The sequence below is a fragment of the Erpetoichthys calabaricus genome, chromosome 13, assembly GCF_900747795.2.
Source record: "Erpetoichthys calabaricus chromosome 13, fErpCal1.3, whole genome shotgun sequence".
Taxonomy (NCBI): Eukaryota; Metazoa; Chordata; class Cladistia; order Polypteriformes; family Polypteridae; genus Erpetoichthys; species Erpetoichthys calabaricus.
In genome coordinates this window covers 12,365,664-12,379,236 of record NC_041406.2, presented here as the reverse complement: position 1 = coordinate 12,379,236, position 13,573 = coordinate 12,365,664, and the positions used below count along the sequence as shown (strand labels likewise).

Genomic DNA, 13,573 nt, shown 5'->3' with positions numbered 1-13,573 from the left:
CCTCCCTCATAAATGTTCCCCCCGTCCGCCATGATGGCGAACGGTGTTATGACAATTGTATTGAAAATTCAATTATTTGATCGCACTTTTCCCACAATATACGGGGCCGGAAAACCACAAACCTTTTTTGACTATTTGTGTCTTTTTTACAATAGATAGATAGATAGATAGATAGACAGAAAAGCACTATATGATAGATAGATATGAAAGGTGCTATATAATAGATAGATAGATAGATAGATAGATAGATAGATAGATAGATAGATAGATAGATAGATAGATAGATAGATAGATAGAAAAGCACTGTATGATAGATAGATATGAAAGGCGCTATATAATAGATAGATAGATAGATAGATAGATAGATAGATAGATAGATAGATAGATAGATAGATAGATAGATAGATAGATAGATAGATAGAAAAGCACTGTATGATAGATAGATATGAAAGGCGCTATATAATAGATAGATAGATAGATAGATAGGCACTATATAATGATAGATAGATAGATAGATAGATAGATAGATAGATAGATAGATAGATAGATAGATAGATAGATAGATAGATAGATAGATAGATAGATAGATAGATGTTAAAGGCACTGCTTGTTTTAAGGTCACTATATAAAAGGTGGTCTTTCTAATGGCTGCCCCCTGACAGGAAGGTAGAACTTTCCAGAAGGCGCGGTGTCAAATTGTTTTTTCTTTGTTGTTTTTTCCCCTGATCCTGACTAACACGCTGCTCCATTTTACATTTCTCGGTCGTTCTGAGTGCCACCACAGTTTTGCCCGCCTGGCTTTTCGACATGGATGTTTTTCTGCTGTTTGTTGCTCACCTCCCCTGATGACAGCACATTATTCATGTACTCCAGGAAGGACTCGTCTTTGATTTCATTGTCAGTGAAGATGAAGCTGATGCCGCTGCCTTGTTGTCCCGCCATCCTGTAGAGCGCTTTCAAGTCTTCCATTAGGTTCGATGAATTATAAGACCTGTTCAATGTGAACAAACACATTTATGCTCAAGCTCTGCAGGTTATGATGAACTCGTAGCTTAAAGGATTCCTTGGTAAGCCTACTGCATTACATCAGACTTCTCTTAAAACTTTAAGAAATACTTTCACAGAAACATATTCAATATTTTAGGCTGGGGCCTCTGACCTTCAACATCTACACAGTAATATGTCACCTCCTGTTATTTTAAAGCTCTTCAGATTTGCAGTGAACTACAGTAAGCTACAGTACACACGGCTCCCACAAAGTCATAAAGACAGCAGGGTATGGTGTGAGGTGACTTACTTCATCTCTCTCATCTTTCATCTTCTGGAACTGCTTTGCCTGGTGAGGGTCACCGCAAGCCGGCCGGCTGGCCAGTCATTCTGAACTTCTGTGACCCGAGCTACCTGTTCTGGGGAATTCCTAGCTGTTCCCGGGCCACTAAGAAGACACAAGCCCTTCCAGTTTCTCGTGGGTCTGCTGCAGGGTCTCCTTCCAGTTGGTCATGTCTAGAGGAGCTGCCTGGGGGGACATCCTCATGACACGTCCAAACCACATCAACTGGCTCCTCTCGATCCAGAGGAGCAGCGACTCTATTCTGAGGGTCTCCTGAATTGCCAGTCTTCTCACCCTATCTTGGGGTGTCATCCCAGGTGGTCCTGTGAAGACACCTCATTTCTGCCACCGGTACTTGTGATCTCATTCTGTCTGTAATTACCCACAGCTCGTGACCACAGGTGGGGCAGACTTCACCAGCACAGAATGATCAGGCACCCCCAGAGCACCTGCCAGCACTGCAGTGCACATTCTGTGTTTCCATCACTCGTGAACAAGACCCCAAGACACCTGAACCCCTCTGTGTCTCGTCAACTACTGTGATGTGTGGTAAGGTACTTCTACTCTGTAATCATGGCATTGAAGAGTGGCGATATTTTGCATACCAGTAGGAATTTAGCTGTGTATACAGTGGGCTGACATGCAGTGTGAATTGTGGGACCTTCCATACAAAGGGACACACGTGTGCCTTTCTAAATGACGTCCAGTCAATTCAGTTTGTCTCAGGTGGACTCCAGTCAAGTTCTAGAAAGATCTCAAGGAGAATTAAAGCCAGCAGGAGGCACCTGAGCATAATGTGAAGTGCCATACTAAAGGGTCTGAATACTTGTAGGAATTAGAGATTTCAGTTTTGGAATTTTAATAAATCTGCAAACATTTCCGAAAAGATGCTTTCACTTTGTCCTTATGGGTTATTGAGCGTATGATGTTAAAAAATCTGCAAATGTATCCATTTAAAATGAAATCTACAACACAAAAAAGTGCACAGAAAGTCAAGGAGTCTCGATGCTTTCTTTCTCAGTCCACCGTTTACAGTGAAATTCGCCTCTAGGCATATATTTAATACACTTCTGCCATCTGGTGGGCAAAAAAGGAACTGCATAATGTCTGTGTTTGGTGTTGGAAACCTACCGTGTGATACTCATTTACAGAGCCATTAAAATGTATTTACCCCCTCGGACATTTTTGCTTTATATTGTTATATCACACTGAAGGGCAGTGGAGTTTGTAGATGCTGTAATGGATGGTGTCGTGAATGGCCGGGGCCCCTGCCCGGCTGGGACACCTCTTCTTTGGAAGGACCTGGGGAACAAGTGTGGCCAGACATATAGCATTTATCTCCCCCGGAATGCTAGATGGCAGCCTCCCCTGGGTGGCAGTGGTGCCTCGGATTCCCGCAGGGCTTCGTGGGAGATGGAGTTGGATACAGCCCTGTTGGGATCAGGGGGGGCTCCACCAAGGGGCACTGCAGCTGTTCCTGAGCCCATGTGAGCAGTTCTTGCACCACACCCAGAAGTGCTGCCGGAAAAGGGGCAACAAGCACCTGAAGCAGTTCTGAGTGCCTTATATAAGGGGTCAGTGGACATTACTCGGTGACGCAGAGTCGGGTGGGTGGAAGGTGGACGAAGCTTGCCGAGGAGAAGTGGAGGAGAGTAAGAAAGAGAAGGAAAAGGACTGAGTGTTGTCTAATGTGTGTTCTGCTTCAGATTGTGTTGTGCCTGTGGGAAACCAGGAAGGCGTTTCCCACGAGGTGAAGAAAAATAAAAGTATAATTGTGCCTCCTGCGTCTGTCTGTGTCGGGTTGGGGGGCTGCTACGCCCTCTAGAGCTGTCACAATGGACAGGCGTCCCCCCGACTGGGTTAGACTGCAATGCCACAGCAGGCTAGGAGGCAATAATGGAGGGGGTCACATGGATGGAAGTGTTGTGGTGTATATAAGTTGATAAATATTTTGTATGTCTTTATCCGTAACTTAAACAAAGTAAATGTGATATTAGTGTTATATCATTGATAAGAACAGCAATGGTGTGATGTTTAACTAACCACCCTCGGCCCCCCTGTTTAGGACTAAGTCAGGAAAGTCAATTTAACAATACGATTGTAGGACGCGCCTAAAACCAGTCTGGCGAGGACTCACTCAATCAGCTTCACCTTAACAAATGGCACTGGGGGCAGCTGTGAAACCATTTGTGTCGCACCAGAACTCTACTGGTCTAAAGTTGCCTGTTTGGTTTTAAATCAGAAGCCACTAAGTACCGCGACACCCTATTGGCTGTAGGGTTTGGACAGAGCGTCGATACGTTTGATTGCTTTACCCCTCCGTCCGTCTCTATCTCTCTCACACCTTCATCATGATGAAGGAGCATCTCACACACCGTGGACTGAAAAGAAGAACACACTGAGAAGCACAACTCGGCAGCCATACTGAGACAGGTATGCAGCCCGTCCTGAAGAAAATAACGCCTTAACGTAGAGACATTTTAACACTTCAACTGCCAAAACCGGCTATAGTTGGTTCCCAATGCAATTTGCCAGCACGCCGGAGCCGAGTATATTCGGCGACGTACATTCATTGAACGCCGTAACAGCTAAAAGTCACTTCTTCAGTGCAATTTGCCAGCATGCCAGAGCTGATCAGTCAGTGCTGTACATTCGTGAACCAGCCTCACTGTCCCTGGGGTTCAGCCACTGCACTAGACTGGCCTGCTGGCATCAGCATTGGCCTCTGTGTGCAGCCTGTTCAAGTGCAGTTGGCTCAGTGATTTACTGAATTTCATCAATGGCGTCAGTTGCATTTTGTACAGATTGTTCCAGTAGTTTTTCTTAATAGTTTTTCCAGTTCATTGACAGTCCATGAATGATCATCCATCCATCTATCCATCCATTATCCAACCTGCTATATGCTAACTACAGGGTCACAGGGGTCTGCTGGAGCCAATCCAAGCCAACCCAGGGTGCAAGGCAGGAAACAAACCCCGGGCAGGGCACCAGGCAACCGCAGGGCACACACACCCACACACCAAGCACACACTAGGGACAATTTAGGATTGCCAATGCAAACATGCAAACATGCAAACTTCACGCAGGAAGGACCTGGGAAGCGAACCCAAGTCTCCTTACGGCGAGGCAGCAGCGCTACCACTGCGCCACCATGCTGCCCTCTTTTGTTGCCTCCTCATAGAATTCCATTATGTTAGTAAAACATGACCTCCTTCTTCTGACCCCATGCTGACTGTTCCTAATAACTCCCGTCCTTGCCAGGTGTTGCTCAATCTCATTCTTAATAATTCCATCCATCCATCCATTATCCAACCCGCTATATCCTAACTACAGGGTCACGGGGGTCTGCTGGAGCCAATCCCAGCCAACACTGGGTGCAAGGCAGGAAACAAACCCCAGGCAGGGCGCAAGTCCACCGCAGGGCACACACACACCCACCAAGCACACACTAGGGACAATTTAGGATCGCCAATGCACCTAACCTGCATGTCTTTGGACTGCAAGAGGAAACCCACGCAGACACGGGGAGAACATGAAAACTCCACACAGGGAGGACCCCGGGAAGCGAACCTCAGGTCTCCTTACTGTGAGGCAGCAGCGCTACCCACTGCGCCACCGTGCCTCCTGTAAAATGATCAGTGTTGCAGTAATTGTGATGCTCTTTGCGTGAAAAAGAAATTTGTTCCATTAATACTTCACTTTTAATTGGTGAGTTGTGACGTTTAATTAAAAAGTGCAGCAAAAAAGTAATTGGCTTCCAGGGGAGTATGTGGTAGTTTAAGGGTTAAGTAACTACAAGTCTGTTTGCCGCCTGAAACTCCACATCAGCATTTAACAGGTTGAATGGTTGCCAGTGTTCACTTGTACTTTGCTTATTGTTATTATTTATGAATATTATCAATAATACATTATTTAAATTGTAACTTAACTCCTGCTTGTCTTTTACTACACCTAATTGCCTGAGGTTATAAATGTAGACGGGAAGAAGTTCTGGAGTACAACACCTTACAAACACTGGTAAGTCTGGGAGATTTGAGGCATTCGGATAAAGGCTACACATTAATAATACAAAAGAGGAATGGAGAGTCATAGAGAACTCTACTAAATTTCTATTTAATTTATTAATTTTATTAATTAATTTTATTAATTTATTAGAATTTATTCATTTTCTATTTATTTTCTATCTAATTACTAAACTCTACTGAATTTCCCCTTGGGATTAATAAAGTTATCTATCTATCTATCTATCTATCTATCTATCTATCTATCTATCTATCTATCTATCTATCTATCTATCTATCTATCTATCTATCTATCTATCTATCTATCTATCTATCATATAGTGCCTTCCCGTTCTATCTATCTATCTATCTATGTAATCCTGCCAACTACGCTGTTATCTATCTATCTATCTATTATATAGTGCCTTCCCGTTCTATCTATCTATCTATCTATCTATCTATCTATCTATCTATCTATCTATCTATCTATCTATCTATCTATCTATCTATCTATCTATTATATAGTGCCTTCCCGTTCTATCTATCTATCTATTATATAGTGCCTTCCCATTCTATCTATCTATCTATCTATCTATCTATCTATCTATCTATCTATCTATCTATCTATCTATCTATCTATCTATCTATCTATCTATCTATCTATCTATCTATTCCTGCCAACTACACTGTTATCTATCTATCTATCTATCTATCTATCTATCTATCTATCTATCTATCTATCTATCTATCTACCTATTATATAGTGCCTTCCCGTTCTATCTATCTATCTATTATATAGTGCCTTCCCATTCTATCTATCTATCTATCTATCTATCTATCTATCTATCTATCTATCTATCTATCTATCTATCTATCTATCTATCTATCTATCTATCTATTATATAGTGCCTTCCCGTTTGATCTATCTATCTATATATTATATAGTGCCTTCCCATTCTATCTATGTAATCCTGCCAACTACGCTGTTATCTATCTATCTATGTATTATATAGTGCCTTCCCGTTCTATCTATCTATCTATCTATCTATCTATCTATCTATCTATCTATCTATCTATCTATCTATCTATCTATCTATCTATCTATCTATCTATCTATCTATCTATCTATGTAATCCTGCCAACTACGCTGTTATCTATCTATCTATCTATCTATTATATAGTGCCTTCCCTTTCTATCTATCTATCTATCTATCTATCTATCTATCTATCTATCTATCTATCTATCTATCTATCTATCTATCTATCTATCTATCTATCTATCTAATCCTGCCAACTACGCTGTTATCTATCTATCTATCTATCTATCTATCTATCTATCTATCTATCTATCTATCTATCTATCTATCTATCTATCTAAGACAAAAGAGACATGCAGCCCCGCCACATTGGTTCCCAATTCTAATCCCAGTCAGAATGGACTGGGGGAGTCTAAATATGGGGGACAATTCATCCCTCAACATAAGAGCAGGAGCAGCTCCCCTGGTGTGGTCCCAGTTTGGACACCCAAAAGGTTTCCTAGGATTTGTAGTTTAGAGGGACAAACCTGTCAGGGTCCCTGGGTGCCACTGCCAGGAGAGGACTTTGCTGTTTCGTGGAGCTTTAGTGTGATGCCGAATTGCTTCCATGGCACCTCAAGTGGTCCCGGGATCCAACATAAAAGGAGGCATCCCATCTCTCTCTCTCGTGGGTCTGAGTTGGGAGGAGGTGGGATGCCGACACAGAGAGAGAGAGAGAGAGAGAAGGCATTGTGTGAATTATGTGAAACAAACCAGTGAAAGTACTTTTGGGAAAGGAAAGTCACTAATTTTGTTGTCTTAATATCGTTGTGCTGTTTGTGTGTTTGGGGAGGGTTGGAGAGGCACACTACAGGCCACCATATTTAATGTGGGTTTCTTGACAGTGATAAACCAAAGAAGACTCTTTTAATGTTAAAGTGAAAATGGATTTCTGCAAAGTAATCCCAATGAATTACACAGAATAATTGATCACTTAATAATCAGTCAACCACTTTGGGTCAGCATTGAGTAGATGCATCTCTGGCAGACCCCCGAGTCAGTGTGCACAGTGTGAACCTTCTGATGACAGGTCCTGTGTGTGTTTCATTTTTCTTTCTGATGGTCAGTGAGATTTTCTACGCTGTGGTGTGCTGGGCTGGTAAAGTCACTCCAAGAGAGGACCACCGAGTCAGCAAGCTAATCACAAGGGCAGGCTCAGTTATGGGATGGCAACTGGACCTGCTGGAGGTCATAGTGGAGGAGGAAATGAAGGCAAAACTGAGTGCCATTAGGAACAGTGCTGCACATCCTCTCTCTGACACACCGACACTGAGGTTACTATCAGGCAATGAATCATTCAGCAGAAGTGGGTCAAGAAACGAGATGAGGGCTCCTTTATACCAACAGCAATACATCAGGATAATGCATCACAGTAACTGGGACAGCCAAGGCGTAAGTTTCCTTTCTTCGTTAATTGTCATTACCAGTTTTCTACACACCTCTAAATCACATCTAAATGAAGTCACAGAACAAACTTGAAATCTCTGACACACCTTGTTAAAGTGATCTGGAATGTCTTGTAGCCGGCGATGAACGACGCCAGTCTGGTCAGGCTCTGCTTTCCAGATCCGCCAACCCCAACCAGCAGGGCGTTTCCACGAGGAGTGCGAATGATTCGTGAGATCTAGAAGATAAATCAGACTGACAAATAAGTACTCGAATGTGGCAATGTATATTAAATACACTCAAAAGTCCTCTAGCTCATCTCTAGATAGATAGATAGATAGATAGATAGATAGATAGATAGATAGATAGATAGATAGATAGATAGATAGATAGATAGATAGATAGATAGATAGATAGATAGATAGATAGATGTGAAAGGCACTATATAATAATAGAGAGATAGATATTAGTATAGTAGGCAGGAAAGGCACTATATAATATTGATTACCTTGACTAAGTGAACCATGGCGTCCCGGAAGAAGACCATGTCCATCCCAGCTCCACGAATGTTCTCATTGTATTGAGACAGAAACATGTTTAATCGGCTCTTAAGGCTTTCGAAAGACTCGACTGGCTCATAAATTTTGGGCATATCAAAGTCGGTGTCTTCAGGCTCCTCTCCTACAAGAAAGCCAATGTGAGTTGAAATACTGGATTAGGTTAAAGTAAATTATTTTAGATTAGATAAATGTTATTAATCCCATGGAGAAATTCAGATGTATATAACAGCAGAAACATAAAAGGAAAAGAAAGAGACGCACAGGACAGATAATACAGCCAATCGATTGATAAATGAATAAATAAATTAATAAATAAGTGTATATGGACTGATGGAAGTTGAATTGCCTGATGGCAGTGGGCATAAAAGACCCCCGGAGGAGCTTCTTAGCATACTGTGGTGGAACAAGCCTGTGGCTAAAAGTGCTCAGAGAGAGAGAGCGCCTCCTGGGGGTCATTTCATGATGGCATCCAATTTTGCCCCCATCCTTTTTTTCCACAGCAGTTTCCAGTGTGCCCAGGGTTGGCCCTGTGATGGTGCAGGCTCTCCTGATAAGTTTCTTCAGGTGTTGTGCTTCTTTTGAGCTCAGGTTGCTTTCCCAGGAGACCACAGCGTAGACCACCACACTGGCTACTATGGACTGGTAGAACATTTCTAGCTGCTTGCTGCACACATCAAAGGACCCAAGTCCCCTCAGGAGGTCCAGTCTGCTCGGACTCTTCTTGTCCCGCGCCACTGTGTTGTCACTTTAGTCCAGATTGTTGTTTATGTGGATCCCCAGATACTCGTAGCTCTGCACCACTTCCACATCCTACCCCAAAATGGTGACTGGTGTCAGAAGCTCCTTGGCACGCCTAAAGACCACAAAGCAGCTCTTTTGAGTTGCTGATATTGAGTTGCAGGTTGGTGGCCCTGCACTGCAAGACAAAGTCCTCCACAACCTTCCTGTACTTGGACTCATCTCCATTATTAATGCACCTAGGATGGTGAAGTCACCTGAAAACATTGCAGGTGGCAAGCGCTGGTGTTGTGCTGGAAGTCTGTTGTGTAGACGGGTGAACAGGGAGGGAGACAGGACAGTTCATCAAGATGCTCCAGTATTACACACCACCACTTCTGACACACAGCCCCTCAGCCTCACAAACTGCTGTATGCCGGTCAGGTAGTCCATGATCCAGGAGACTGTGGGGGCATTCAAGATTCAAAGCCTTGAGCTTTGATATGATAGAGGAGAACTGAAGATAAATATGAAGAAGACAGAATACACTGGTCAACAAGCATTTTTCTATGGGAGTCTTTCACCTTTACCTTAAAAGGTTTCACTTGCTGACTCCAAATATGAAAACCGTTTTCGTCCAGCAGCACGTCCCGTTTTTTAGTTATGATGTTCCAGGTCTTGGACAATTAGGGTGACTGGACTGTAAAGGCGGATAACCATTTTGATAAAATTCCGCTAGGGATGCCATTGTGATAAAAGAATTCACCACACGTTACTAACAGCTTTGAGTTGTTTACATTGTCATTATTCATTTTTTTTTTAAATGATTAATTTTTAATTAGCAGAAAAAAATATTTCTTACTGATTACCAGGTCTTCTATGACTCTGAAGCATAACGACACAACTCAGACATGACGGTGCCATAGGTGGAGGTTTTACTGTTAAACATAACATTGCATTTTAGGACATTTTGTTCGTTAGATTCACCATTACTTTGAACATTTTGTCCACTTGATGGACAGAAACGACGATGCTTTTCTGCATTTAAGAAATAAGTTTGGTCTCAAGAAAAGTGAAGCCAAAATTAAGGAAGGTGTTTTTGTTGTTGTTCCTGAAATTAGAACACTCTAGATGAGAACAGGCCATTCAGCTCAACAAAGCTTGCCAGTCCTCTCCACTTATTTCTTCAAAAAAACATCAAGTCGAGTTCTTAAAGTCCCTAAAGTCTTACTGTCTACCACACTACTTGGTTGCTTATTCCAAGTGTCTATCATTCTCTGTGTAAAGAAAACCTTCCTAATGTTTGTGTGAAATTCACCCTTCACAAGTTTCCAACTGTGTTCCCCGTGTTCTTGATGAACTCATTTTAAAGTCACCGTCTCGATCCACTGGACTAATTCCCTTCATGATTTTAAACACTTCACTCAGATCACCTCTTAATCTCTTTTTTCTTAAACTGTAAAGGCTCAGCTCCTCAGTATCTCCTTATCTGCTTAGCTGAGCTCCTCTGGACTTTCTCTAGTGCTGCTATATCATTTGGAATATGGAGACCAAAATTGCATACAGGACTCCAGAAGAGTCTTCACCAGTGCATTATAAAGCTTTATGAACTAATTTTAAAGTCACCGTCTCGATCTGCTGGACTAATTCCCTTCATAATTTTAAACACTTCAGCCAGGTCTCCTCTTAATCTTCTTTTGCTTAAACTTTTAAGGCTCAGCTCTTTTAACCCCTTAACCACCCTCTGCCGGATATATCCGGCATCATTGTTTTATTGCTAACGCCATACTGCCGGAATTATCCGGCACTTTTGCCTATGGTTATATGAATGCCTGGCACGTAGTATAACTGACGGTTTGGCGTGGGTATTATTACTACATTGTATTTCGACAACTCTGTGGTTGTTTTGGCCGGTTATGTGACGTGATTCGGAAGTGACAGCTGTGAATATGGCGAAACATAAACTGACTTCAAGTGAGGTTTTGCAGGCGATTTTGGACAATAATTCTGATCATGATTGTAGCAGTTCTGAAGAAGATTTTAGCGACAATGATGAGCAGCAACGTGCGCTGCATGATACTGTGAATGAAGACGCATCGGATGACGGCGATGAGTGGGTGTATCCCCAGCATCTCAACTGGACTACTGCCCGAGGTGAACTACCTTTTCTGCATTCGTTTGAGGCAACGTGTGGCTTTACTGTTGATGTAAACAATTACACTGCTGAGCAGTTTTATGAGCTGTTTGTGTCACCTGATTTGATCAGACATTTTGTTCATCAGACAAATCTGTATGCAGCACAGTTTATTAAGAAAAATCCCAATTTACCTCCACATTCCCGTGTTCGTGCTTGGGTAGACACTGATGAAAACGAAATGAAAAAATTCATTGGGATTTTGATGTTGATGGGAATAATCAGAAAACCAGATATTGAGATGTACTGGTCTACAGATCCTATGTATGCAACACCTATTTTTGCAGCTGTCATGACACGTAACCGATTCTCTTTGCTGCTGAAATTCTTTCATTTGAATGACAACAGAAATGAGCCAGATAAGAAAGATCCAAACCGCGACCGCTTGTTCAAGCTACGTCCTTTGATTGACCATTTATTTGAAACCTTTCAGTTGCTCTACATGCCAGGACCGTCAGTTGCAGCTGATGAAAGTTTATTGTTGTGGAAGGGCCGCTTACAGTTTCGACAGTATCTACCATTGAAAAGGGCACGGTTTGGTATCAAGATGTTTTGCTTAGCTGAGAATTCAGGTTACATTTACAGATTTCGTGTATACACTGGCAAAGAGGATCCTATGAGTAGTATTTCAGCAGTGTTGCCAGATGAATGTAAGGACTTTGGACTTTCAGAGAAAATTGTTGTGTACCTTGCCCTACCACTATTGGACAATGGGTACACCATTTGGATGGATAACTGGTACTCAAGTTGTATGTGTTTGCCCATTTCTAGAACTTGCACAACATTTAGTGGTCAATACTGCTTGAATAAATGTAAAAAAGTAAAAAAACGAAAATTGTTCAGATTTCGCCTGGCGTGGGGAATATTTAGGGAGTTGGCGGTTAAAGGGTTAATCTTTCCTCATAACATCCCCTGTAGCCCTGAATCGGCCTTGTCGCTCTTCTCTGGACCTTTTCTTGTGCTGCTATGTCCTTTTTGTGGCCTGGAGACCAAAACTGCACACAGGACTCCAGATGAGGCCTCACCAGTGTGTTATAAAGGCTGAGCAGAATCTCCTGTGACTTGTACTCCACACATCAAGGCGCTATATAACCTGACATTCTGTTAGCCTTCTTAATGTTTTCTGAACACTGTCGGGAAGTCGATAGCTTAGAGTCCACTATGACTCCTAAATTCTTCTCATAAGGTGGACTCTCGATTTTCAGATCGCCCATTGTGTATTCAAACCTCAAATTTTTACTTCCTATGTGTAATACTTTACATTTACTGACATTAACCTTTTAACCGCCAACTCCCTAAATATTCCCCATGCCAGGAGAAATCTGAACAATTTTCGTTTTTTTACTTTACATTTATTCAAGCAGTATTTACCTGCTGAAACACCTGCTGAAATGTTTCAAATAAATGGTCAATCAAAGGACGTAGCTTGAACAAGCGGTCACGGTTTGGATCTTTCATATCTGGCTCAGATAACGGGCAGCAGTCCAGTTGAGATGCTGGGGATACACCCACTCATCGCCATCATCCGATGCGTCGTCATTCACAGTATCATGCAGCGCACGTTGCTGATCATCATTGTCGCTAAAATCTTCTTCAGAACTGCTACAGTCATGATCAGAATTATTGTCCAAAATCGCCTGCAAAACCTCACTTGAAGTCAGTTTACGTTTCGCCATATTCACAGCTTTCACTTTCGAATCACATCACGTGATCGGCCAATACAAGCGCAGAGTTGTCGAAATACAACGTAGTAATAATACCCACGCCAAACCATCAGTTATACTACGCGCCAGGCATTCACATAACCACAGGCAAATGTGCCAGATAATTCCGGCAGTAAGGCGTCAGCAATAAAGCTACGATGCCGGATATATCCAGCAGAGGGCGGTTAAGGGGTTAAATTTCATCTGCCACAAATCTGCCCACGCCTGAATGCTATCCAAGTCCTTCTGTAATGATATAACGGATTCCAAATTATCTGCTAATCCACCTATCTTGGTATCATCTGCAAACTTAACCAGCTTGTTACTTATATTCCTATCTAAATCATTTTTATATATTAAAAATAGCAGCAGCCCCTACACTGACCCTGTGCTTGACGATGAGTTCAAAAGGAAACTGAAGCCCACTGAATCAGCACCCTCATTCGTACTGGTGGTCCAGAATTTTCTTGGCAGTCACAGAGCAGAGAATTATACTGAGCTTGTGGAGAACCTGCTGAAAGTATATTAGCTTACGAGAGCCAGCAGGTCACTGAAGACACATTTTTTACATTCTCATCTCGACTTTTTTTCACCAAATCTAAGCGA

At 42.3% G+C, this 13,573-nt stretch overlaps 1 protein-coding gene and 1 long non-coding RNA gene across 4 annotated transcripts in view; one reads left to right on the top strand and one right to left on the bottom strand.

Moving 5' to 3' along the window:
- Positions 1 to 13,573, top strand: part of LOC127530043 (uncharacterized) — a 454,116-nt gene that overhangs the window by 113,925 nt on the left and 326,618 nt on the right. The gene's annotated exons all lie outside the window — the stretch shown is intronic.
- Positions 1 to 13,573, bottom strand: part of dnah5 (dynein, axonemal, heavy chain 5) — a 437,381-nt gene that overhangs the window by 115,110 nt on the left and 308,698 nt on the right. For all 3 annotated transcript variants that reach the window (XM_051935611.1, XM_051935612.1, XM_051935613.1), the window contains exons 52-54: positions 8,302 to 8,474; positions 7,901 to 8,031; positions 838 to 991 (exon numbers count right to left, since the gene is read on the bottom strand). In XM_051935611.1, coding sequence (XP_051791571.1) covers positions 838 to 991; positions 7,901 to 8,031; positions 8,302 to 8,474 — 458 coding nt within the window. The remainder of the gene's footprint in view (positions 1 to 837; positions 992 to 7,900; positions 8,032 to 8,301; positions 8,475 to 13,573) is intronic.